At 44.0% G+C, this 23,891-nt stretch overlaps 3 protein-coding genes across 4 annotated transcripts in view; 1 reads left to right on the plus strand and 2 right to left on the minus strand.

Moving 5' to 3' along the window:
- Positions 1-1,264: 1,264 nt before the first annotated feature.
- Positions 1,265-9,735, minus strand: LOC135399136 (OTU domain-containing protein 5-B-like). The gene is made up of 9 exons (XM_064630858.1): positions 9,066-9,735; positions 8,589-8,679; positions 8,279-8,343; positions 8,031-8,187; positions 7,215-7,363; positions 6,909-7,097; positions 4,301-4,478; positions 2,542-2,721; positions 1,265-2,461 (listed from the first exon to the last, which is right to left on the minus strand). The coding sequence occupies exons 1-9, from the start codon at positions 9,567-9,569 to the stop codon at positions 2,250-2,252; spliced, it is 1,725 nt and encodes a 574-aa protein (XP_064486928.1). The 5' UTR covers positions 9,570-9,735; the 3' UTR covers positions 1,265-2,249.
- An 817-nt stretch (positions 9,736-10,552) lies between these two features.
- LOC135399145 (ras-related protein rab7) lies at positions 10,553-18,460 on the minus strand. The gene is made up of 5 exons (XM_064630881.1): positions 18,275-18,460; positions 16,265-16,332; positions 15,988-16,114; positions 13,791-14,009; positions 10,553-11,806 (listed from the first exon to the last, which is right to left on the minus strand). Exons 2-5 carry the CDS (start codon positions 16,315-16,317, stop codon positions 11,588-11,590), a joined length of 618 nt encoding a protein of 205 aa, XP_064486951.1. The 5' UTR covers positions 16,318-16,332; positions 18,275-18,460; the 3' UTR covers positions 10,553-11,587.
- A 381-nt stretch (positions 18,461-18,841) lies between these two features.
- Positions 18,842-23,891, plus strand: part of LOC135399146 (uncharacterized) — a 32,276-nt gene continuing 27,226 nt past the window's right edge. Inside the window, exons 1-7 of one of the 2 annotated variants that reach the window (XM_064630883.1) lie at positions 18,842-19,106; positions 19,376-19,538; positions 19,601-19,791; positions 21,490-21,562; positions 21,626-21,693; positions 22,696-22,818; positions 23,433-23,607. In XM_064630883.1, coding sequence (XP_064486953.1) covers positions 19,406-19,538; positions 19,601-19,791; positions 21,490-21,562; positions 21,626-21,693; positions 22,696-22,818; positions 23,433-23,607 — 763 coding nt within the window. In that variant the 5' untranslated portion in view covers positions 18,842-19,106; positions 19,376-19,405. The remainder of the gene's footprint in view (positions 19,107-19,375; positions 19,539-19,600; positions 19,792-21,489; positions 21,563-21,625; positions 21,694-22,695; positions 22,819-23,432; positions 23,608-23,891) is intronic. The other variant, XM_064630882.1, reaches the window with a different exon arrangement.

The raw sequence follows: 23,891 nt of genomic DNA on the forward strand, positions 1-23,891 counted from the left end.
TAGAGCACTTCTCCGCATTGCATACATGAAGTGGTGTGAATGTTTGTTCCATCCCATAGTGTACTGCACAGACATTTGCTACAAGAGTGTTCCATAGTACTTCAGCTGTAATTACCCAAGACACACATTTCAATTAGGAAATGCAAATTACAATATACAGGGTATTTTTTGATAAATTTTTAATACAAATTCTGAATTTTGATATATAAAAAGTGACCTGAAATGAAAAAATGAACTAAATATATATATGCCATTTTTTATAAACATCAGTGACGCCATCTTGCCAGTCGGGTTACGTAGACATACTGCAGGACAGTGTATGCAACTATTGGACGACTAATTAACTAAAATTCATTCATGAACCTATTAATTAGATGTTTTCTGGGAAATGCAATAGCAGAATTGGAGCCGGTCATTATCCAAATCCACTGTCCTCAGAAGTGAACACACCTTGAGACAAATTCCCGAATCTTGGTATGGAAATGAGCCAAAAGGAGAATTGTGCACTACTTGAGCGCAGGAAAAGCTATTGGCATTCCACGTGTTTTGGAGCTGATTAGAGTAGGTGCCAGTCTGCTGGTCAGATAGACCGCTCTCCGCCCCAGATAAGGCCAAGATTGTGTCTTTTCCGCGCTAGAGAAGAGTGTAGTTCTGGCTTCAGTTCATTTGCATAGGAAAATTCAGGAATTTACATCTGAAGGTACGTTCGCTTCTCAAGGTGCTCAATAAGGATGATGGATTTGAATAATGACTATCTCCAATTCTTATATCGGATTTCCTAGAAAACATCTAATTAACCAGTTAATTTTTTCTTTCTTTTATTCAAAAATTGGTTATGAGGAACAGACCCATCTAAGCCAACAAGGGCTTGTGAGCCGAGGTTGGCAGTCAGTAGCAAAACCAACAGTGCCTTTCACATAACACGATAATAGAACAACACAGCTTTCACATAGCACGACCAGTTAAAGCGTCGTACACAAAACTGCAGTTCAACCAACAATTTAAGGGATGAGGAGTATTCCAGTCTGATTAAATTATAATTAATGAACTTCAGCTAATTAGTTGTCTAGTAGTTGCATACGGTGTCCTACAGTATGTCCACACAGCCGTAAAACTCACCTGCGAAAAACGAAATTTATGCAGCTCTAACAGTTCTTTTATAACAAATCTGTCGAATAAAAAGAAATGCCCCGTATAATTACACCCAAAGGTCCAAAAGCAAATGGTATCAGCCCATTTTATGTAATATAACACAGGACACACATTGCTGCACACTGGATATTTATTATCTGAGGAGACAGCACGTGTACAGGGAAGGGATAGATAAGCAAATTGACTGCACGCGAAGTGCACTACACCGGTTATTTTACCCATTAGCTGGAACTGTACACAAACACTATATACAACCATATGCTTCAAATTGCTCAGCAGGCCGCGCTTCAACAGAAACACATGTAAATACAGAGCGTCTTCCACTTCAGCAACCGAGTCTCAACGTTTTGCGATCACACTGAGTACAAACCAAGACTTTGACGAGAGTAAAAAGAAAATGGAATCAACGTTCAATATTGTCAGCAAGTAGGCAAACAACTTGTGTAACACCCAAAAATTAGAAGAGCCATTACATTACATTCTTGAAGTACTGCGAGGTACTAAACTGCTACAGGTGCTCCTTATTAAAACAGTCACCCCATTGTATGAACTGTAGTCGCGAAAGCTATGTAAATAAATAGTAACTATGCAGTGCCATTAAAGTCTACTCGTAAATAGTTTGCTTCAGCACCATGGTGCATCTGTAGCTATGTGAAAGCAGATTCGAGGCTACATTCAAGATGTGGCAATGCTAAGGGGGTGGAGGGGGTTATTGTAACCAACATCTGAAAGAAAAAAAAAAGGGGGGGGGGAGTTAACCACTGTAAGCAATGCACGTCTGAGATTATTCTGGCATGATTGTTGCTGTCATTTTTACCTAAAAACACGTTAATTTAAGCTCTACCTTCTGCAGATAGACGCTGTAATACCTTGAAGCATGGCAGAGTTGCTTTTTGCATTCCTGAATATACCCTCTGGACTGTCAACATCGTCAGTGGGCCGTTGCTGCCGAATGTTTTTTTATTCGGCACACCACAAAAACCCAGTCAAAGCAAGGAAGAGCCAAACCAAACAAAAATGGGGAATGCACAAACTCATCCCCATGATTAAAAAAGAAAAAAATGAGGTGGAACAGGTGTATCGTTGACGGACTGGCGTTAGCTCGATGCCCCCGCGGTCGAGGCACCAGGGCACGAAAAGGTCGACGAAGAACCTGGCACTGAGGATGACTGAGTGGCCTGCATGGAAGTTGTGGAAGCAGACGGAGAACCCTGTGATGCCGTGGAGCGCTTGAGGGAGTCCAGATATTCTTGCTGAGACTGCGCTAGCACCTGAGCCAAGATGTCCGAGTCATCCCAGTCCGAGAGACCTGCAGGACGTTGAAGAAAGTTCTTTCTCCTCCTGCGGGCGGGCCTTCGAATGGGGACAGGAACGCGCCTTTTCACTCACCAAACATAGCAGGTGGCAAATTGTTGAGAAAGGAGGCAGTTTCCACCAGGGGGAAGCTCTCTTCGGCATGGCCAACGACGGTGGTTCCTGTTGCCTGCTCCCTTAGCACTCCAGATGTAGCTTCATCGCCGTGGGACGATGTTCCCGAGAGGCCTGAACTGCCTGCCTTTGGGCTGAATCCTAGGTTGTGTAGATATTTTTTCGTTAAGGTTCAGAACTGCGCATGGGTACACTGCTGCCTGTGGTTGCTGAGCGGTCAATAACCAACATCATCCTGAATTACTGTGCAAATTGGGGTCACCAAATGTGCACATGTGGCACCTGGTGTGGCACCAAATGTGGCACCTGGGAGGCAAAGACCCTTTAGTGGCTCTAATGTCAGACATTCTTTAGGTCCTGCGACATAGTTCATCACCTACAGCTGCTGGCGTTTCATACAGCACTGTATAACCCAACCAGTCCGTTTACTTAGCACATTTGCGCAGTGGTTTCCGTACAAAAAACTTACAAATAGACCATGTGACATTTCATAGTGCAACTTATCTGGGTGAGCAACGAGAACTAGCCGATGCGAGCTCCATCTGAGGATGAAACAAACACATATGCCTCTAACACCCCCCCTCCCCAGAAAATGAAATTCAAATAAACTCGGGGGGGGGGGGGGGGGGGGGGGGGGAGCCAATGTGCACTGGAGGCTTACTCCCAAGGCAAGGGAGCCCTGAGGGATCCCTGTGCTTCAAGGGACCCTTTCAGTAACTCTGGCAATGCGTTGGGCACACGCAATGGCTGCCAAAGCCACTGAAAGGGGTCCCTTGCGGGATACGTGTTAACACGGCGATGTGTGTTTGTGTTGTCCCTAGATGGCAGTCTCCTCAGCTAACTCTCTTCAGTTGCATCAGATGTTGCCCTGCCTCGTGTTTGAACCACGACCTACTAGAATATAACCACCATGTCATAGGCACCCCTTCCCAGCGCCGCATTTGGGAGCTAGTGGTGGCGCTGCTCATCGGCCCGGTTATTGCTTCCTCAATTTCTACAATACACTTCAGCTAACCTTAGTATTTTTGTACAAGTGGAGGATGTCCCACGGGAGATGCTTCTTTCTAAAGTAGATTATCATAATCATTTTACGCGTTTTCATAGGAGCTGTTGCTGTCGTCTGCTATGGTAGTCGTACGTCCGCTTCTGCACGTTCAAAGTTCACATTTCCATTGTCCAGTCATGATGCAGATCTTGCGGGCCGATGTGTAGCGCTACTAGCGGATCGTGTGGACGGGCTCCTCATAGGGGTTGTCGATAATGACATGGTCGTTATAATCTAGTGGGATCGTGGCTTGAACAGATCAGTGACTGAGAACAATGCGAGGGAGAAAAGAAAGGGTGTGTTTGTGTGTCTGTTCCCCTTGTACTTGAGGCACTAGAACTCAGCCACTCTATTATGATGCAAAGTGCAAAACATTCTCCACATGGAACAAAAGATGCGGTTACCTTGACAGCAACACAAAAGGAACGAGATTCAATGGTTGCATCGCTCGTGATTTACGCTTTTCCTCCTCTATCCTTATCAAAGAAGTATGGCAATGCGGAGGAGCCTGTCATTGGTTTCCTCAAAACGATGCGATGGATGAATCTCGTTCCTTTTATATTGCCGTAAAGGAAACGACATATTTGATTGTCAGAAGGGGAAATCTTTGCACTTTAGCGTCCCTTTAACGCGCGTTTCATGAGATGCTGTTCGACACGGTGACAGCCGTCCCACCTTTCTGACCAGGCGAAGCCGACCCAGACTCGTCTACAGCGTGTGCCGTACGTGGACTCGTTCGTGAGCGGGGTGAAGAACGTGGGGAGCTTCTTCCGCCTGCTGCTCCCGCAGGTGAATTTCCTCCTCCTCCATCGGAAGAGAGACTCGAGCTCGAAGTTGCAGTAGCCGAACGGGCCTGCAGAAGTTTCAGTTTCAGTTTATTTCTCCTTTGCGGATGGAAGTCGGGATAAAAAGCCATTAGGCTTGACAGAGCTCGCGCTCCCATTATACAACGCACAGCAGCAGTCACATGCAAATAAACAGAATGTGATACATATCAAGGACAAAGGCACAAAAAAAAAAAACAGCACACTATTCCGTATCTAGGAAAAAGGAAACAAGTCTATTTTTAGACATTAGCAGGAAATCGGAAAAGATGCGAATGTATTTATTAAGAACAGTAGGTAGCAGATATTGCAATGATTGTTTGCAATAATTTGTTCAACATCGCCGTGTATAAAACTGTTCGGCACGAAATTGATAAGGAGAGGGGCGTTTTTGAATGTTACAAAGTTGCAAAAACGCTGTGTTGTCTTGCCGAGCGCTCACCGAATATGTCAGTGCAAGTCTGTAATGGAGGAACTTCTATATAGGGATATTGTTATAGTATGGGAGAAACGGCGAGCTCCAGCAATAATCCTAAGTGCTCTCGTTTGCAAACTGGATAACATATTTATACTGCCAAGTGTAGTCGTGCCCCATATAAGAAAGCAGTAGCTATATTTCGAGACGAACAATGCACTGTAAACTTGTAATTTTACCTTTTCCGGCAAGAAATATCGGTACCTACTTAACATAGCATTTGTGGCAGCTAGTTTTTTTTCAACATCCCTAATATGTATATTCCAGTTTAGACACTCTGAGAAGTTAAGTTAAGTGTTGGGTTCAGACCTTCAGCTAACACGAAGCGCAGCAAGGCCAGATACTTCTTCAGTATTTCCCAAATACACAATAGACTACTAAACAGGTTGGGAATCTTAGCGGACACTTTCAAAGAGGAATGAAATACCACGCTCCATGCTAGAAAAGCCTGAGCATGGGCACACAAAAAATACAAAATATTGTAGAAACATTCACTTCACTGTTGCACCATTCATTTGCAATGAATGACATTTTCAATTTCGTTACTGTATCCAGACTGCTGGCAGAAGTTCAGATTTTTAAACTGCTACAGTGGGAGAGGTTACCGAAAGAATGGTTAGAAAGTACCGCCAGTGGACTGGGTGGCACTGTTGTACGGGGTGCATCAAAAATACTCATCCGATTTCAAAAGGCTAAATCTTTTACGTGCATGAGCACGGAATCTTGCAGTAAATTTTAAAATACACGTTGGAATATCAGGTTTCCCAACACCATGCAAATGATTGTCTGCGAACAAACTTCTTGCGGTGGATGCAGACAATCATATGCGACCGGAATTTTGGCACGACTGTAGAGTTTCACTTGGACGCCAGTAGTGCGTCGACATGGCAACGAAGCAACAGAAAGCATTCTGTGATCTCTGTTTCAACAAGTGTGAGTTTGTTACAACTGTGCGTTGCGATTTTTGTCGACAGTATGGCGCAGCACCTCCTACTGCTGCTCTGAGCATTCGACGCTGGCGCCAACAGTTCCAAGAGACAAGTTTGTTGTGTAAAGGGCAGTCGACAGATTGACCCCGTGTGTCTGACGAAGACATTGAGCACATCCGGCAGAGTTTTCTACATAGCCCAAAGAAGTCCACTCGTCATGTCAGCCAAGAGCTAGCTGTTCCCTTTAAGACTGTCCGGGGTGTTTTGCGGAGATGTTTGTTACTGAACGTTTGTGAAAACCATCAGTGAAACTGTCTATTCAGATGTGTATTTTAAACTTTATTGCAAGGTTCTATGCTCAAGCATGTTAAAGATATAGCCTTTTCAAACCGGGTGCTTCTTTTTGATACACCCCGCATTTCTGTTTCCGTACGGGTGCAGCAAACATGCTACCCAATGACAAAGAGACAAAAATAATGTATAAGTTGGGCCTGACTTTTTCGGGTTATGTGCCTTTACCTGATTCGGGAGGGAAAAATCGGGTGCAATGTTTAAACTCGTAATTCCGGGTGAAATCTGGTGCAATGTTTAAACCCGTAATTCGGGGTGAAATCGGGTGCTATTGATGCATTCAGGTGTTGTCGGGTGTCATCATGTCTTGCCTTCTGTCCAGCATGCCATACGGTTAAAATGCACCTATTGGTCAGATATACGTACCTCGTGCTTAATAGGGACTAGCACCCCATGTTGTAACATCAAATGTGTTCGCATATTTATTGTCGCGCTCAAATAAAATCTGTATCATGCATCCGTATAAATTACTAGTAAATTGTGCGTGTGATACGTGATAAAACCTGATACGTGATTGGAATTCGGGGGAAAAGTTGGGTTTAACCCGAAAAAGACAGACCCTATGTATAAGGCTGCTCAGCTTACAAGGCCTGCTTCACGGGCTTCACCTCGCAGTCCCAACTAAACATGCATCGCTGCATCTCCATGCAACATGATACCAGAGTACGTCACACGTTCAAAGTCCATGCAAAGGAGTGGGGCACCTTTTTACGGGATCGCATCTCGTTGTCCCGTAGCCAGTGCAGATAGGACTCTCGGGCCACTTGTTCCTCGAGCGCCTCATTTGTTGCTTCCCAGTCTGTAGCACGCAGCTTGTCTTCCAGCATGGCTCGCTCCAGTTCTAGCTGTTCCGACGCCCGCAGCGCATCTTTCACCAGCGTTTTGTCCGCCAGCTTTGTGCAACATTCCAATATTATATATGCTCGTTAGTGAAGTTAAACTGTTACCTTGATACATATACTTTTGCATGTCGGTGACAGACAAAAAAAAAGCTGGTCCTGCCAACTTACCCCCGGCTTGAAAGCAGGGAGACCCAAACCCACTCCAACGGTGGCTTTGAAAGGATCCACGATGGAATTGTAGTGAACATTGCGATGATAGCTCAGGCGGATTGGTTCGTTGTCTGACTTTTGCATACCGTGAAAAATGTTAATGGGCTCTGCAAGACATATGAGAGGATTATGTTAGAAGTGGGGTTTCGCACTAAATTACATCCCAACATAAGTCCAAAGTTTTAAAGGGGTTGCGACAGGTCACCCCAGGTTATCCCAGATAAACGTAAAAGACGGTTCATTGCAGCAATGTGTACCTGCATTGAAAGTTGCACAGTGAGGAGGGTAAGAAGCATAGACTCTTGTCGATGCTTCATTCATTATGTCTGCACTTTCTTCCTCACACACAAGGATATGCCACTTTTTGTGTACAGCACACCAGCTAGCTTGTATTAAATTGTTCGCGCTATGGTTCTGATGTGTTACTATGTGGAAAATTTGTCGAAAAGAACAAAAAATCTACACAACTTTTGTGGCTGATCCCCTCTTTAAATAAAAATTCTTTTTCACACAGCTCTTGGGGATATTCACTAGTGTAGATACTGAACCTTATATTGAAGGAATTGTAATATATGCCCAATAATTTTCTGCACCTTGGCAGGCAGCAAGGCATGCGTGCCTTTGCCTAGCTTCACACTACCACCCACGACAATCTCTCTTTTATTGTGTCCTGAGTTATACGCACACTCTGATAGACCTTGGATATGTACAAACCCTCTTTTGGCCGATTTGTTACCTTTCGAAGAAGACTTCTGCAATGTAACTGACACTTACCCGCACTATAATGATACACCTCTATGGGACGGTTGAACATTTCCGACAAGGCCTGCATCTCGATGTGGTTGCCATGAATGTGATCGCATCTCTTGCGTTCCACATACTTTTCAAAGTCTTCCGTTACATACTGAGAGTAGTAGTCAGAGTTCTTTGCCTGTACAAAGGGCAGCACTATCATCAGTAACAAAGATGTCTTGCCCACTACACGGCCATACTCTGCTACTGGCAAACTCTGCACGACGTACCATGTAATCCATGCACAATTTTCTCAAGGCATGGTGCATTTCTTGGTCCCCGTACACTTGGTCAGCTGAAATAAAATGGTTCACTTTCTCCATAAAAAGTTGATTATTATGAACTGAGCACAGGTGTGCTACAACACTGCCTTGTCCTAAACAAAAATTCCAAGTTTGAAGAATGTAGAGAAAATTAGTCAAGGCACCAATTAGTAGAGAAGATTAGCCAGATGTTAAGCATACCTCCAATGCACATTTACTGCCACAGACTGCACAAATTTTCGACGACACGAAAGCTCAACAAATGAGCATCACTTACCTACAGCCCTAAATAGGCAAGCACCATCTTCGCCCATGTTCTTTATCATAAGGCCCTTTTTTCTAAGCTTCTTCTCGAAATGGTATTCCCTCTGCACAGGAGACAGGTGGCATGCATAAAACCTTCACCAAAATTGTTCTTGCAGACAATGGGACACCTGTAGCAACAAACAAAGCCGACCTACTCCATCTGGTTCTTTACCCTAGCCATAAATAAACACCTGATTGCACTCCTCATAACTGCACACAGTCACCTTGACACGTAATAAAAAGCGTCAAAACCAAGAGACACCAACAATTTTCGTAGCGCTCCATTAAGGTCTTGCATAATAAATACGACTACGTTGATGAAGCAACACTCTCGTTTGAACATCAGCATATGGTTATGAGACATATTCTAAGGAACATTCATATGTTGTTTCAGATTTCCTCACAACAGCTTATTAAATAGCCATCTTAAAACAGAGCCAATCCCGACCTCCTGATATTCTTCTGGTGTCCAAAGCTCTGGAGGCTTGTCGTATTCATCTCCGCTGTTATATCCGCTGGGATCATCATTCTCGGCAACAGCATTCCCTGGTCGTTCTGCGACAGGACTGCTATTTCCTTGGGATGTGCTCGGGTTGGAAAAATTGGGCACTACGCCCGTTGATCGGTGACCGTGGCCCAAATGTGAATGTGAATGATTGTGTGTCTTCCTCAGACTCCGATGGGGCGAAGCTCTATGTCTACGTTTCGAATGAGTAGGACCCCCGTCCACGTTATCGAATTCATCGAAATTGGATCCAGGAGGATGCGCTGGTCTTTTCTCTTCCCTTGAGTTAGTGTTGGACCACCGAGGGGGAGAGTTCCTGTTCTGAAAATTGTAGTTTTCCGATGGGTGGTTAGAGTGGCTATGTCGGTCGCCATGATATGCGTTGGGGTCAGACCCATCTCCTTCGTTTTTCTGCTGAGAAGACTTCTTGGTCGGGAGAATAGTCATTCCGAGTGAGTGTCGTTATCGCCCTGCGCTATGTAAACATCAAGACACATCCATTTACGGCGGTATCAAGCACACAAATTTAATGCTCCACACACATATGAGCAGCAACTTCCGAATTTCAACCGAAGATGGCGACTGCTAATGTTGCATATGATTTTTTTTTTTCTTTTTTGCGATCGCCCGGACACCTGGTGGGGTCAACCGGGGTTGTCCTGTTGTTGGAAAGGTGGAGCCCGAATATTTCCTTCCTTTTCAAACAAAAATTACTCTACCACTTTGGCTGACAACACATCACGGGCAGCATCCTTTTTGTATGTTCTGGTTCACCGATGATGATGATGATGATGATGATCCTGGAGGCTAACCCTAACCCCCTTTCTATCGGGTGGACTGCGTAGCATGTACAACGCGTCCTAGCCAGATTCTAATAGGAGTTCTAACAATGCAGCCGATGTCAGCGCCATTGACAAATCCCTGTTCTTGACTTCTTGCGAGAAACTGGCGAGAAGCTGCTAGCAGCCTAGCAGCTCCCTCGCATTTCATGGATGGACGATGGACAGTGGCCTTTATGAAAGCGCGTCAGCCGTTTGTGGCGGTGCGACAAAAAGTTACGTTGTCAGGACCATTTCCTCCACTGGTTCGGTTCGATCCATTTCCTGAAAACGGCAACCAGCATCAGCGCACAAAATCAAACTTCTCATAAAAAGTTTCATAGTCAAATTTGATGAGGAAGATGCCCTGGGTGGTATCGCCCTTTCTATAACAGAGAAAGCAAAAAGAAAAAAGTAGTCATTTCAACTGTTGGACCATAGTGCTTTCTCAGAATTCGACTATGTTGTGAAGTGCATTGTTTTGTTTCCTACTCCCACAAGGCTTACCAAACCACTTTTTCTTCTTCGAATATTTGTGCTGCTTGTTCATCAACCAACCTAATTTTGTTGCTGTGAAGCAAGGGAAAACCAACCACATTCAAAACAAAGCTGTCTGTTGCACATACCTCAGATTTATTCATAAAAAAGCTTACATGATCTTAGTCAACACAAGGTAAACAGAACTACATAAAAATGGGCCACAGAGTAGCTTCAATTCGTACAGCTTTGCAAAAACAAACATACAGGCAAAGAAAATTTTCAGGCACTCTTCTCTTCCAGTCTCGATATGCCGCACGGATATTGTGTACAAGTTTAAGGCGCGTTACAAAATGACTACGCCGAGCTCTAAAGCATATTCAACGGAGACAGCAGTGGAATGTTCGCACCACGTTTTCTTTTTGCCTCAATTCCGTTGGCCGATCCACTGGGAGTCACCACTGACGAGATATTACTGGAGTCTTCGGTTTAAACGGAACAGAGAGCAGAAAGGTACAGGATCTTATTTACAAAAGTGCTACTGCTGCACAGCTGCAGGTTACCTATCAACTTCTGATGCACCCACCCACCTCCCTCCAAGTGCCATCCCTCCCCCAACCCAACCTCTTGCAGTGAGAGAGAGAGAGAGAGAAAGTTGCAAACATTATGCACAGTATCAAACGTTCCCTCGTGTCATGGCAGATCAGGACCGGAAACTGTTCTATTTCCCGTGACCCACTGAACAAAGAGTATCCAAACATGCTCCCATTCAAGCTAACATTTTACATCTCAACTCGTCTTAAGGGTACGTACAAAATGGGTGTACAAACTTGCACAGTCTGTACCCTTCCACGCAGTCACAAACTCTAGCAGACCTGACTCTCGCTGGCACCATACCCACTTTTGGTAAACTCAAGGACCAAAAATCACCTCATTTTTCCCTTCATGTTCATCAAGTACATTGTGATCATATGTTGCAAAGCAGTTTGCACCTAATTGTGTCTGTTCCGAGATAGCCAAGAGGGATCAACCCTTTCAAAAGTGGAAAAAGATATGGTGCCAGCAGACGTCGAACCCACAACGGAGAAACCCCTCCCCACAACTTGTAACGAGGCCATGAGAAAGGAAGGGCATTATGGGGCAGAGGGCAGGATAGGAAGAGGATGCGACCTAGCACGCACAGCTGTCCGCCCGTGGCTTCTGGTCCCCGGTCAGCTTGATCTGGTCGGGGAACTCGTTGTATAGTTCCACCTCCGTCTCTTGAGCCAGGGCGTTCTTAGCGACTGTCTGGAACGCCTGCTCCACATTGATAGCTTCCTTGGCACTCGTCTCGAAGTACGGGATTCCGTTTTTAGACTGGCACCACCCTTGAGCACGCTTTGTAGAAACCTACACAAAAGAGTGCTCTGTGAGACACTGTGAATTAGAACTCAGACTAAACCCTTCCTAAAAAAAAAAGAAAAGAAAAAAAGAAAATGCATTAAACTAACAGAATAGTTTTATTCAATTAAGATTTCCTCATGGGCCCCAATGGTTGCAGTATTCGTACTCAGGAACGAGACATTTTTTCCCAGTGTTATTATTAAGGTTGACCGGAGCTGTACCCATGACCTAGGTCAAGTGGGGGGCTAGGTTCAACTAGATTAGATGACTTATGGCTGAACAAACAGTGAAGTTCGAATCAATCCTAATGACCTACTGAATACTGCAGCATATTATTTGAAAAAAAGAAAGAAAAAAAAAAGGACTAAAAAGGATACCATTTCATACCAAAATTCTATTTGCGCACCACTTGTGCAACATTTAACTATTTTCTCTTAGGTGGCATCAATTTATTGCCAACGGTTTTGTTGTTTAAAAGTGTGAAGTGGAGCACCTCCTTGCAATCTGCCCAGAAACCAGGAAGTGTGCCTGCTGTGCCTTGTGAGCGAGTATCTCATTGTAAGGCAGCGTTCACACGGGGCAACATTTTCCAGCAACTATGTGCCATTTTAGAGTTTCCGGCAGTCGGCTGACACTGGCAACCTCCAGCAACTTGAGTTGCTCGGAATCGCTCCCTGACCGAAACATCGAGAAGTTGCCCATGCACCCAACAATCAGCGAGGGCAGCATTGCCACGTGACCCCACCGATGGCGTGATGTGGTTTCGTTCTTGGGTTCAAATCCTGCAGGTGCAGCTGCAATTTTCTTTCTTTTTTACTAATAAACTGAGTAAGGTTTCATAAACAGCAGCTAATGAAAAGACATCAGTTGGACTCTAACCCACATTCTCTGGTTGCCGTAAGGTTGCTCGTGGGTGGAGCAACAGAGTTGCTACGTGCAAACCCGGCCTCGAAGTTGCTCTAAGACGTTGGTTCGAGTTGCTTCCATTTGCTGGAAAAAGTTGACCCATGTGAACGCTGCCTTGGGTGTAAGCTGTTGCAGAGACACAGAAGGCAATCTCATTTGGGACTGGCGTATCTCTAACCAGAGCAGTTCTGAGGTCAGCTTCCAGCTGGGGCAGGATAACATCTCAACTGCTCTTCACAACAAGGCCATTTCGATTGTTTTAAATACAAGATTCCTATACATAAAAACGCAATTCAAGGGATGGCCATTAGTGCTGCCACCCCGTGGTAGTCACAGGAACTGTGCACGTACGGACTGCTGTTTGGAGAGATCCTTCATTTTCCCACGCGTGTTTTCGCTCATTTTCATGTTCCATTTTCTCCCGCTCAGGAACTGGTGTAGAACAGATATCACGTCTGCCAGCACTCCTCACGTGAGCAACTGTGCATATCGCACGCGGAAGCAAGCAATCTTTTCCTTGAGTTTTCGAACGTTGATACGATAGATGTTTACTGGATGACTGGCTATATGAAATGTTACATTATTGTCAGTCATACTCATTAAAGACGGTGGCCATGAGTATGTATCCCAATGGGAAGAGTGATTTTAGCAGTCCACCCGTTGTGTCGTCACTGGGAACGAGGCTAAGGAGCGCACGGAGACTAGTGGTTTGAGAGTAACGCAACAAGGTCTATATTTCACATTATAACTGTGTGCTATGATGTCCAACCACTTTGAAATTTACCAGGAGTTGATTTCCATCACGACTTCATATGTAGACCATACAATTGCCAAGCATGGAATGCCAGCTCAGGTAGACTTTTATAGGGTAACTCCCCGTAGAAATTATGCATTTTTTCCTTTTAGAACAACACGGGTGAGTTGAGCACTCAGTGTTCAAAATTGGGAAAGCTGGTTGCCTCGCATACTGAACAGCAAGCAAAAATCAGCATCTCAAACCAGCTCCACCTAGTGCAAACATTCTGTTAGTGTTTTGGGTTGCACAATTTCTATGTGCGGAACCTGTACTAGTAATAGTGCTTACCCCTCGGTTATCGAGGTCCACCTTGTTGCCAATAACGACAAAGGGAAAGTTTTCAGGATCCCTGGGAGATGCTTGTATAAGGAACTCGTCTCTCCATGACTCCAGGGCCTTGAAGCTGCCTGGCACAGTCACGTCAAACACCAACACGCAGCAGTCTGCCCCACGGTAGAATGCTACGCCCAAAGATTGGAACCGCTCCTGACCAGCAGTGTCCCAGATCTGAATGGCAAGGAGAACACACGTAAGGCAAAAATCTTTGATTTTATTTTACACGCACATTGTATACACAAATACATAGGGTCGAGGAGACAGAGGGAAACACTCCCTGATACACTCCACTGCTTATTGATAGCGCCTGAAGTTTTCGGGAAATATATTTTTTCTAAATTTGGAGGGTAAAAATCGGGTAATTAAACATGTGCTCTAAATTCATGCGGATTCGGGTGGAAAACCTTCCAGTATGCTAAATTCGGGATGAAATCAATTACTCAAACTGTACTGGTTTGGTACGAACGGTGGTCTAACTGTATTTGCCGCCAAGCAAGTTAGTGTGCATTCCTACGGACTTCTCAGTGGGGGCAATTTGCCGGGCAAAAATTGGGTTTCACCCTAAAGAGGCAATCTTCAATTCGGGGAAGAATCGGGTTAAACCCAAAAACTTCAGGCTCTACTTATTGAACACCTGGCTAAAGTGGGAATGTAGTTGTCATGTCAAACGAATGGCATAAGTCCTCTTTATTTCAAAAGCCTTCACTCGGAACATTCAAGGTGTTCAACGCATTGCGGCGAATTTCAGCGAGAGATGCGGAAAATTGTAAAGTCAGAAATATCGGTCGGAGACTATTTTCGATCTGAACATACTACATGATGGAAAGTAATTTGAGAGTACTTGTTCTCAGACTGGAAAATACAAAAACATACTACCCTCAGGAACTGTCACACAAAATATTTTCTTTGAGGAGGGCCATTTCCTGAGAAAATTAGTTCAAGAAAATGCACGCAGTAGCGGCGATCTCTCCCGGCTTGTTGTGCCAGCAGAGTCACGTTTTTATTGGCCACCTAGAATAGCCTGCAACTGCCCTGCTTCAGCTGCGGCCCTGGCAGCGCCAAATACAGCTTTTCTGACCCGCGAGATTGAATGCTCTTGTGCACATCAGGATTGCGCACTTCACACACATACTTTTTGTGCAAATATCTTTCCCAAGGGTTGTAGCCCTAATTTCTACTCCTGACATTTTTTAGCCCTTTCCTTTTATCTTGGTAATAATTAAATGTTCACATAAAACATTCCACTTCTACTTCCTTACGTGACCAGCAAATAAAAATGCTTCTGTGCCAAATTGCAAAAAGTTAAATTATGCAATACCCCTGTCAAAGTTGAATGGCATTCCCAGCAACTGACACTCGCAGATGTCACCGTCGAAGATCAAAACACCAGGGCCAAACATATGAAGCTATAATACAGGTACATTCGCTCTTTTTATGTATTTTTCTCGAAACTAGCGAAACATTAGATTATATCACGAAAAAACTGTTGTGTTGTGCTGACGCTCAGTTGGCTAAGCATCAGAATCCAAGACAAGTAAGATGCCTACATGCGTCAATCACCCGGACGTGGGATTCGACTGGGAATCGGGGCAGTCCCCTGAAAAACAGTGTTAAGCCTTCCTTCGTTCATGTCAAAAGTTATTCAATTCGTTACGAAATATTGGGGTACAACTTTTCATTAGTGTTTCATTTCTCCTAACAGTTTATCATTTTTGCTACCTCTCTACCAACGAGGGTATGCAGTCGGTGCAAGAGGGAAATGTGAAAGCCTTCGTGGAGCTCATTCCATTGCCATTTGCATGTACTGCTGTTTCACTGTGTGACACAGAACAAAGGTCAATCACTGGGACTGACATTCGATTTGCCGTGCGACAGGGATATAATTCTAAAACAGTACGCTGTGCATGAAACTCAGAAGTGTAACATGGACATACTGCATAGACATTTAGGATACTGTAGAGCAATGTGTGTTTTGATACATTTTGGACTAAGCAGCCTGTAGAGATTTAACCTGTCCAACCCTGAACAGAAACAAATTCCACACTTTTTAGACAAAACCAGGAGTGCTTTCTTATAGTGACTATACTGTTCATCAATCTCAGTGAACAATGTGCCATGACACTCAGTGCAAAAAAGTGAGCCTCCATACCTGCATGGTGACCAACCGATCTTCAACCATAACCTCCTTTGTGAGGAAGTCTGCCCCGATGGTGGCCTTGTACTGATTGCTGAATTTTTTGTTCACATACTGGTTCATCAAAGATGTCTTGCCAACTCTGTACACAAACAATCACATTTTAGTTTCCAATGTTTAAAAGAAGCACATTTAAAGTTGCCAAGAGACAAGCACACCAACAGGCGATAACAGACATACGACAGCCACAAAGCTAGGCCAAATTTCACAGATAGTGCATTTATCAGCTTACCCACTTTCACCCAAAATGATAACTTTCAGTAGGACCTTCTTCCGAGAGGCCATTGTGAATTATTAAACCTGAAAAGTGAACAAGCAAGAGCACATTTAGGTATCAGCCAGTGGAAGAACATTAAGAATTTCCAGCTCCAGGCATGTTTAAAACAATTTCATGTGAAAGTACAACATGCATATTATATGAGAAACACAAAAGCTGTTTAGCAACCAGACCTGAAACATTCAAATCACAAAGACAATATCATTAGAAACATAGCAACACACTTGTACATGTGACAGAAAGAGGAACAAAGGTTCTATGAAGCTGCCGCACTAAAACTAAGCACATCCCAATGCACTAAACTAGGGACATTGGCTGTAGAACACTTACTTTGGACATTAGGTACAGTCAAAATCCTGCTTGCCTGCAACCTATTCACCCTAACTGGATTCAAGCACATCATGAAGAGATATGAAATCAGCTTAAACTGAGCACTATCTGTTTCAAGAGAAAGTATACAAGCAGCTCCTTGTTACAAGATGTGATACGAGGACCATTTCTAGATAAATGCGATAAGAAAATGGTGGCGTAGAACAAACAAGAGCCACACATACATACACCCCTATTGGAAGCAGGTAGTGTTTGCTCCTGGCCAGGTTCATATCTGGTCACGAATGTGCTTGAAGGTCATAAAGGGACACCACAGCAAACATGTCGCAAGCAAATGTTTTACCTGCACTTTGCACAATTGCCAACGGAAGAATTTAACTTGAACACAGACTTTTATGGCACAGATTTACACGCTGCAAGTTTGCAGAGATAACGGGAGGCTACGCGGGTACCACTACCGCACAGATGTTTCCCGATGGAACCACCAGATAATGCCTGTTGGGAAACTCAATACTTCAAGGTCCTCGTTATTTTTCCTGTGCAACTCTAAAGTTTACACCTTTTTGTAATTTAACTTTTTTGGTAGTTGTTGGCAACATTTCCCTGAGTCTGGGGCGAGATGCATGAAGGACTAGCCTGCACCAGCTTACTTGCATTTTGTTTTTGTTCAATAACTTTTTGACATCATTCATCACGGCCACTGCCGCACAACCCTGATATTTTTTATTCGCTAACAAAAAGCACAGATGTTACGGCCACAGTGCTCCATCACATTCACTGCCTAAATCTTGCTCATACCTCAGATACTGTAATTTTTTCCACAAAACTGAATAATAATAAAACAAAGAGGTGGTTGTTAAAAGTTTATACCTATTCAATATGTCTGAAACATGATGTTTTTTGGCGCAACAACATCAGAGGTCATAATGCGCCAAATATGTCTGAAAGAGAGCCACAGGCACCTTGGCCACAGGACATTTCAAACGAGGAACTTCGAGGCTACACGAAACTGCCTTACGCGTTATGAGTCAGAACAAAGCTGGCACCACCAGACACCAGGCATTGCCTACTGGAGGTGTAAACCACCAGCACAACCTGTGCTAGAAAAGATAAAAACCGCACGAGGCGTTGTGTTACCTCGAACGCGAAGGTGCTTACACTGGAACAAAGAACGTGGAAGGCTAGCGACCCTAGAATTGCGCACACACCATTGCGCAAGAAAAAGCTCCAGATGATTCAAGGCTAGCAAATCGGGGAATCCGTTTTGGAGGCGTCAGCTGTGAGTACGCGCGTTATCGAGACTGCTTCCCAGACTTCCCAATCTCAGTTCTGAATAAAAATAACGGTCGGAACGAAGTTTACGACGCACACAAAGCAAGAGAGGTTCTTCCAGCTGATAAGTCTGGTTCCCAGTTCCGTTTGTGCGATTTCTCTCCGTGTACACCACGTACTGCTGTAAATTTCGAAACATAGAAATAAGAAAAGTGTACCAACAGGTTCCTCAAGTGGGAAGAGAACTGTCAGCAGCGAAACCAAGACAGGAGCAGAACGGCGAGCGTGGAAACAGACAGCTTGGTGACTCCTACCGAGTCGTTTTAGGCTTACAAACATTAAAAACAAATTACACAGTCTCACCTGTACGGCACCAATAAATAGTTAGAGTCCGTGCACCGTGGTCACCGATATCAGTGACGCAAATCCTGCCGTAAAACAAGCCAGCAGGATTCTTTTATATGCGATTTGACTGGCGCAGCACTTCCAACTTCGGAAAGCCACACCACAGAGTGAGAAAAATGGCGCAGGACTGTGTGTCACGGGATAATGACGTAACCTCACGTGACCCAATGATGTTGCAAAAATGTTTATTTTTAAAATACGTCCAGTGGTGTTGACGTGATGTGCGTTTTTTGTGCAATTCTTTCAACAATCAATGTTCGCTTACGCCCTGTCCGTGCGCACATGAAGAAAGTGGAAAGAATTACTGTTTAGCTCAGTTAGATCTGGTTAGATCCGTTTGGTTTGGGTTAAACGGTTAAACCAGGTTAAACAGTTCGATATTTGGACGCTGGTTCAGTGCGTTCAGTGTTCATTCACTTTTACTGATGTTTTCCTAAGCTTTCCGGCCGCGTGCGATACCGAAACTGCGCCCGTAGCGCTGATAGCGCCGTTCGTCAAGCGGTGACAGGTGAGCGAACTAAACGACAATCATGCGAAAATGCTCTTGTTAGCTCTACACCGCATCGTACTTTGCCAACATTGCGGTTCGATGCAAGGCTGTCGGTGGAAGTCTCAAAAGTTCGAGAAGCACGTATAACACAACAATGCAATGTAAGTGTGGAATATACAGCAAAATAAAAGGTCTAGCGGCCACAGGATAGAAGGCTTGGTTGCAGAATGAATCGATGCCCAACTTGCTTCCCGTTGAGCCTCGATCTCTGATGCCAAAATGTGAAAAAGAAGCAGAAAGGTGTGTTGCATTAAAACTCTATCCCCGTATTAATTGTATCTGGATGGTCATAACTAATTTCTTATCGAGATTGACGAAGCGCTTCATACTGCGCTCTCTCGAAGTACCACGGCGATCTTGTCGAGCATTGAAAGGTTGGGTGTTGCGCGAACACGGGGGATTGTGTCGTATACTCCTCTGTTGGCCTCACGTACGGTCTATGTCTGGACCAAAAATTTTTTTGCGGGGATCCCGGGATAGCATTTAATTTCAGCCTTTATCCTTTCCAGGTAATGCTTCTGTAAACAGCTCCCTTCACCATGTACCCCTTGTTTGAAGTGAGCCGCCTGCTGGCAATAGGACCAAAGGCGGACAACCAACATCCTTTAATTACAGCCTCGGCCTATGGCGAGCAGGGGGACTACAGCATTCTTGTACTAATATGCAGCAACGGTAATGTAGCTCATATATCTGTACCAAGATGTTGTCGGCACAACAATCCTTTTCTTTCTCAGGCTATGTGCTCTTCTACTTGCGCCATGCTTTAAGTCCCAAGCCCTTGATGCGCCAGATCCCATGGTCTCCTCCCCAGCATCCACATCCTACAGGAGATATAGCAGCCATCTGCCTCAACCCCACTTCTTCCCAGTTGCTGGCTGCCACAACAAAATCTGTCATCCACGTCATACCTCTAGCCGGCTTGTTTGTGAGTGTGCAATAGAGTTAGTCTAGCACTGTATAGTAAGGCTGTGCAAACCAGGGTTGGTTATCGAAAGTATTATTGTTTCCGGTAACTGAAACACTGGGCTTTTCATTTCCGTTTCTGTTTCCGTTTCTGCACGATTTTCAGTAGCGGTTTCTGTTTCCTTTTAAGAATTTTGTTTTTGTTTCTGAGGTAATTTCGGTACTGGTTTTTGGTTTCTTATCCGGAACTCGTACTGTCTGGTTTTGGCTTTTTCATGTCAGGTATTCTACTTACATAATGGATGCAAAAGAACAGCCACACCAAACACAAACACTAAAGAGGTTATTGCAAAGTTCGTCACGAATCTTACTCACCGCAAGTAGATGCCTCTCTAGGTTGCGGAAATAGATGCTTTAAGTTTCAAAAGTCTCCGCTCGTGCGCAAGAATAACACGTCATCCAAAACTTTCACGTCCATCTTGCTGGGCAGTGGGCTCAACACGAAAGAAAGTCCCGAAAATAAACGAATGAATGAATGAATGAATGAATGATGACGACTGGAAGAAGTGTGGATGTATATAATTTTCATATTAACATGAAAACACTGAGGGAAACATGCTGCGAATTTGGTTTCCGTTAACGTTACCACTTTTGAATTCCGTTTCCGTTTCTGGTAGTGGAAACTAAAACAATTTTGTTTCCATTTCCATTTTCGTTTCCTGTAGAATTTCGGTAATTACTGTTTCTCGTTTCCGTTTCCGGTAGCCAACCCTGGTGCAAACATTTTTATAATGCAAAAGCGAATAATTGTATACCATATACACTTGCATATAAGACTCACATTGTTTACCCAAAAACATCGCACCATTGAGGGGGGAGCGTTTAATACGTGTGGGGAAATTGGAACATAACACTCATGTTATTCCGAGATATCCGCGGCGATCTCTCCGAAATCAAACATCGCGATTCTCCGTTGTGTCGCGATTGGCCCCCATAGTCGCGATTCTCCCACACCAAATCGTCTTTCGTTCCATCAAGTGTGGATGAAATACTTCTCTAAGTCCATCGCATTCGTCGTTCATCACTCTAGAGCCAGGCGCTCGTTCTCGTTGACTGCGCGAGACGATCCGGCAATACTACTAAAGTCTGGGTGCGTTTGGTGTGCGGGGAACGAAAAAGATCCTGCATTTTGGCACTCAGGTTGGGGGTACATCCAATATGCGAGTAAAATATGGAAAAATGGAACTGCAGGTTTAAATTTCAAATTGAAGGAACGTCTCTTTAGCCCTTTAGTTCCAAAGCTGCACTTGTAATCCTGAAAGATGTCAGAAGATAAAATAAATAATAAATAAAAAAAGCAAGTGTTGCATCATACGAAGATCTGTATACGTGATACATACATACGTACATACGTGACGTATGCTGTATGTCCATCAACATGCTGTGTACGTACTTGATTGCATCATACAACCATTCGCTTGGTGCTCGCTTCAGTTTTGAAAGTACTAGTTGCACAACGTTACTCTATAGTATTCAATGCTACGCAGACCTGTGGTAGGAGCTTAGTGACCTTTCCTATCTCGAAATACGCTTCATTCGATGGTTCTTTGGAAAATGTGCCTGCAAACTGATCCTATCTAACCCCCGTCGTTCTTATCGACACGTTTTTCTAGCTTCTTTCAGTGCTTTGAGGAATTATGATGACAATAATAATTTTCAGGATGGTTCATCACACCCCAGACAACAGTGGCAGGTGGACGACACTGTGGGAGTCCGTCTTTCCGGAAACAGGGGTGAGGTTTGGCGACTGGTCTGCGTCACCCGTATTGTATATTGTAACGTGTTTGTATTTCCAGCAAAACCCACTTGCATCTGTTGGTGGGAGTCGAGTGAGGGCAACAAGTTGGCTGTCATAGGAAATGAGGTTAGTCTTCTGATTGCAGAAGCCCTTGTTGCAAAGCGTCCACACTTAGAACTCCTTTGGTAAGGTCCTGTTTAGATGGGGCCTTCCTGGGGAGGTCCCAATTTACAGTCCACATTACAGGGGTCAAAGAAAAGCTGGCTATCTATATTAACCATATGTTGATATTATTGACTATCAGTAGAGCCTGAAGTTTTCGGGAAATATTTTTTTCTAAATTTGGGTGGTAAAAATCGGGCAAATAAACATGTGCACTAAATTCATGTGAATTCGGGTGAAAAAAACTTCCAGTACACTAAATTTGGGGAGAAATGGCTCAGTTACTCAAAGTAACTGTAGCGGTTTGGTACTAATGGTGATGGAAATGCATTTGCTGCCAAACGTGTACGTTATTGCATTCCTACAGACGTCCCAGTGAAGGCAATTTGCCGGGTAAAAATCGAGTTTCACCCTAAAGCATTAACCTTCAATTCGGGGTGCAAATTCGGGGAAGAATCGGGTAAAACCCTAAAACTTCAGGCTCTAACTATCAGCAACATCATCATTGAACAAAGACATGTTGTACTCGAAAAAACCAGTGAGGACACATCAGGTTGCCGAAAATAATGACAGTAACATCTGTTCTGAGCAGTGTTGCGCAGTAATGTTGCAAGGCCAGTTCAACATTGTCAAACTCTCAAAGCATGTTGTTGAAAGGCTCATTCTGTGGAATTTTACGTCTTACTTACTTTATGTGTTGCAATGCTTGCACTTTTGTAGGCTCGTTTAGTCTACATAGTTGCTGATGGTGTCGCGTTATGTTGTGTCAGTAACACTTCCTTACAAATTGAGATTTTAAAATTTTAATTAAAAAATACTATAGCTTATTGATATTTTAAAATTTTCTCTTTGCATTGCCAGTTGGCTACTTAAACTAAAGCACAGGTACTCAGAAACTTATTTAAACATAGTACTGTTACCAAAATTGACTCTACGGCTCTGCTTCGCACCCATGTTTATTTACAGCACGGAGAGGTGTCATTCCTCGACCTTCCTAGTCGAAAGGAAGTGGGCGGAACGTATGTCACCTCGGCTGTTCTGGATATGAAGCTCACTCTGGATGCTGCACATCAAGTTACGTACTTGACGGTAAGCGAGGCAACCTTGAACTTTGACCAATGAGAGTCAAAGGCTTTGCACTGAGACTCGCTTTCAATAGTATCAGCACCAGTAGGCGGAGAGTAACGCAGGTTTGTTGCGATATAGAACCACAATTTCGGTATGACATTGGTTCTGCATGTGATAGAATATTTTTGTGCACTAGTTGTGTCAGTAACAGTGGTGTATCGGGGTAGTTGCTGCATGTTAACCATAGCTAAAGTCTCTAGCTTTCTGCGGTGGAAACTTGAATTTTCCGCAGAGTAGGATTTACAAATCCGCGGTATTCCGCGGAAACAAGGAAAAAAGAAAAACACCTGCGAAAACACAAATATCCGAGGGCTTGTAATCCTAATTTCTACGCCTTCTGACATGCGTTTTTTTTGTTCAGATCCTTCTATGCTCCTTTAAATGCCCAGCCAATTTGCAAGCTCCCCTCTGATTCTCGTGCTCAGTGCCATGCTCGTGCTGGATAGACGCAACGTCTGGCTTGTTTGTATAGTTTTATCATTAGGCATATCGTCGGGACATACGCCTGCCATCTTAGTATCTCTAGACTAAATCTAGATTAAAGCTGTACGTTTATCTTTTCCTTCTTTTTTCAGATTACGGGCGGTAACGGGCAACACTGGCAACTGCTTCTTGAAGACAGGGGTAGCGGCTATAACTGGTTGAAGAACTGTGTGCGTACCGCTGTGCTGGATGGAAGCGGTTTGTCGAGCTTTTCAGAGTGGCGCCTGTGGACGCCTGCTCAACGCCAAGAGCAGTCTGGAACCTCGGGTAAGCAGGTGTATATTTTATAGAGATGGGATGAATCCGAATCGAAGGAAGGTTCTGTGAATCCACAAAGCTTACGAATCTTAAATCTTTCTAACCTTTCCTTCAAAAAAGAGTTTGAAAAGCCAGGGGAAAATACACTTCTACCGAAAAGTGTTTTGAAGCAGAATTTGATATCTTCGTTTAATGAAAAATGAATTAAGTGTGTATATTTTGATTCGTTGCACGTAATCACTTATTCTTCTGGATGATTTGGGCAGTTTGAATTATTCTGTTCTATCTTGCAG

This window comes from Ornithodoros turicata, chromosome 6 (genome assembly GCF_037126465.1).
Source record: "Ornithodoros turicata isolate Travis chromosome 6, ASM3712646v1, whole genome shotgun sequence".
Lineage (NCBI taxonomy): Eukaryota > Metazoa > Arthropoda > Arachnida > Ixodida > Argasidae > Ornithodoros > Ornithodoros turicata.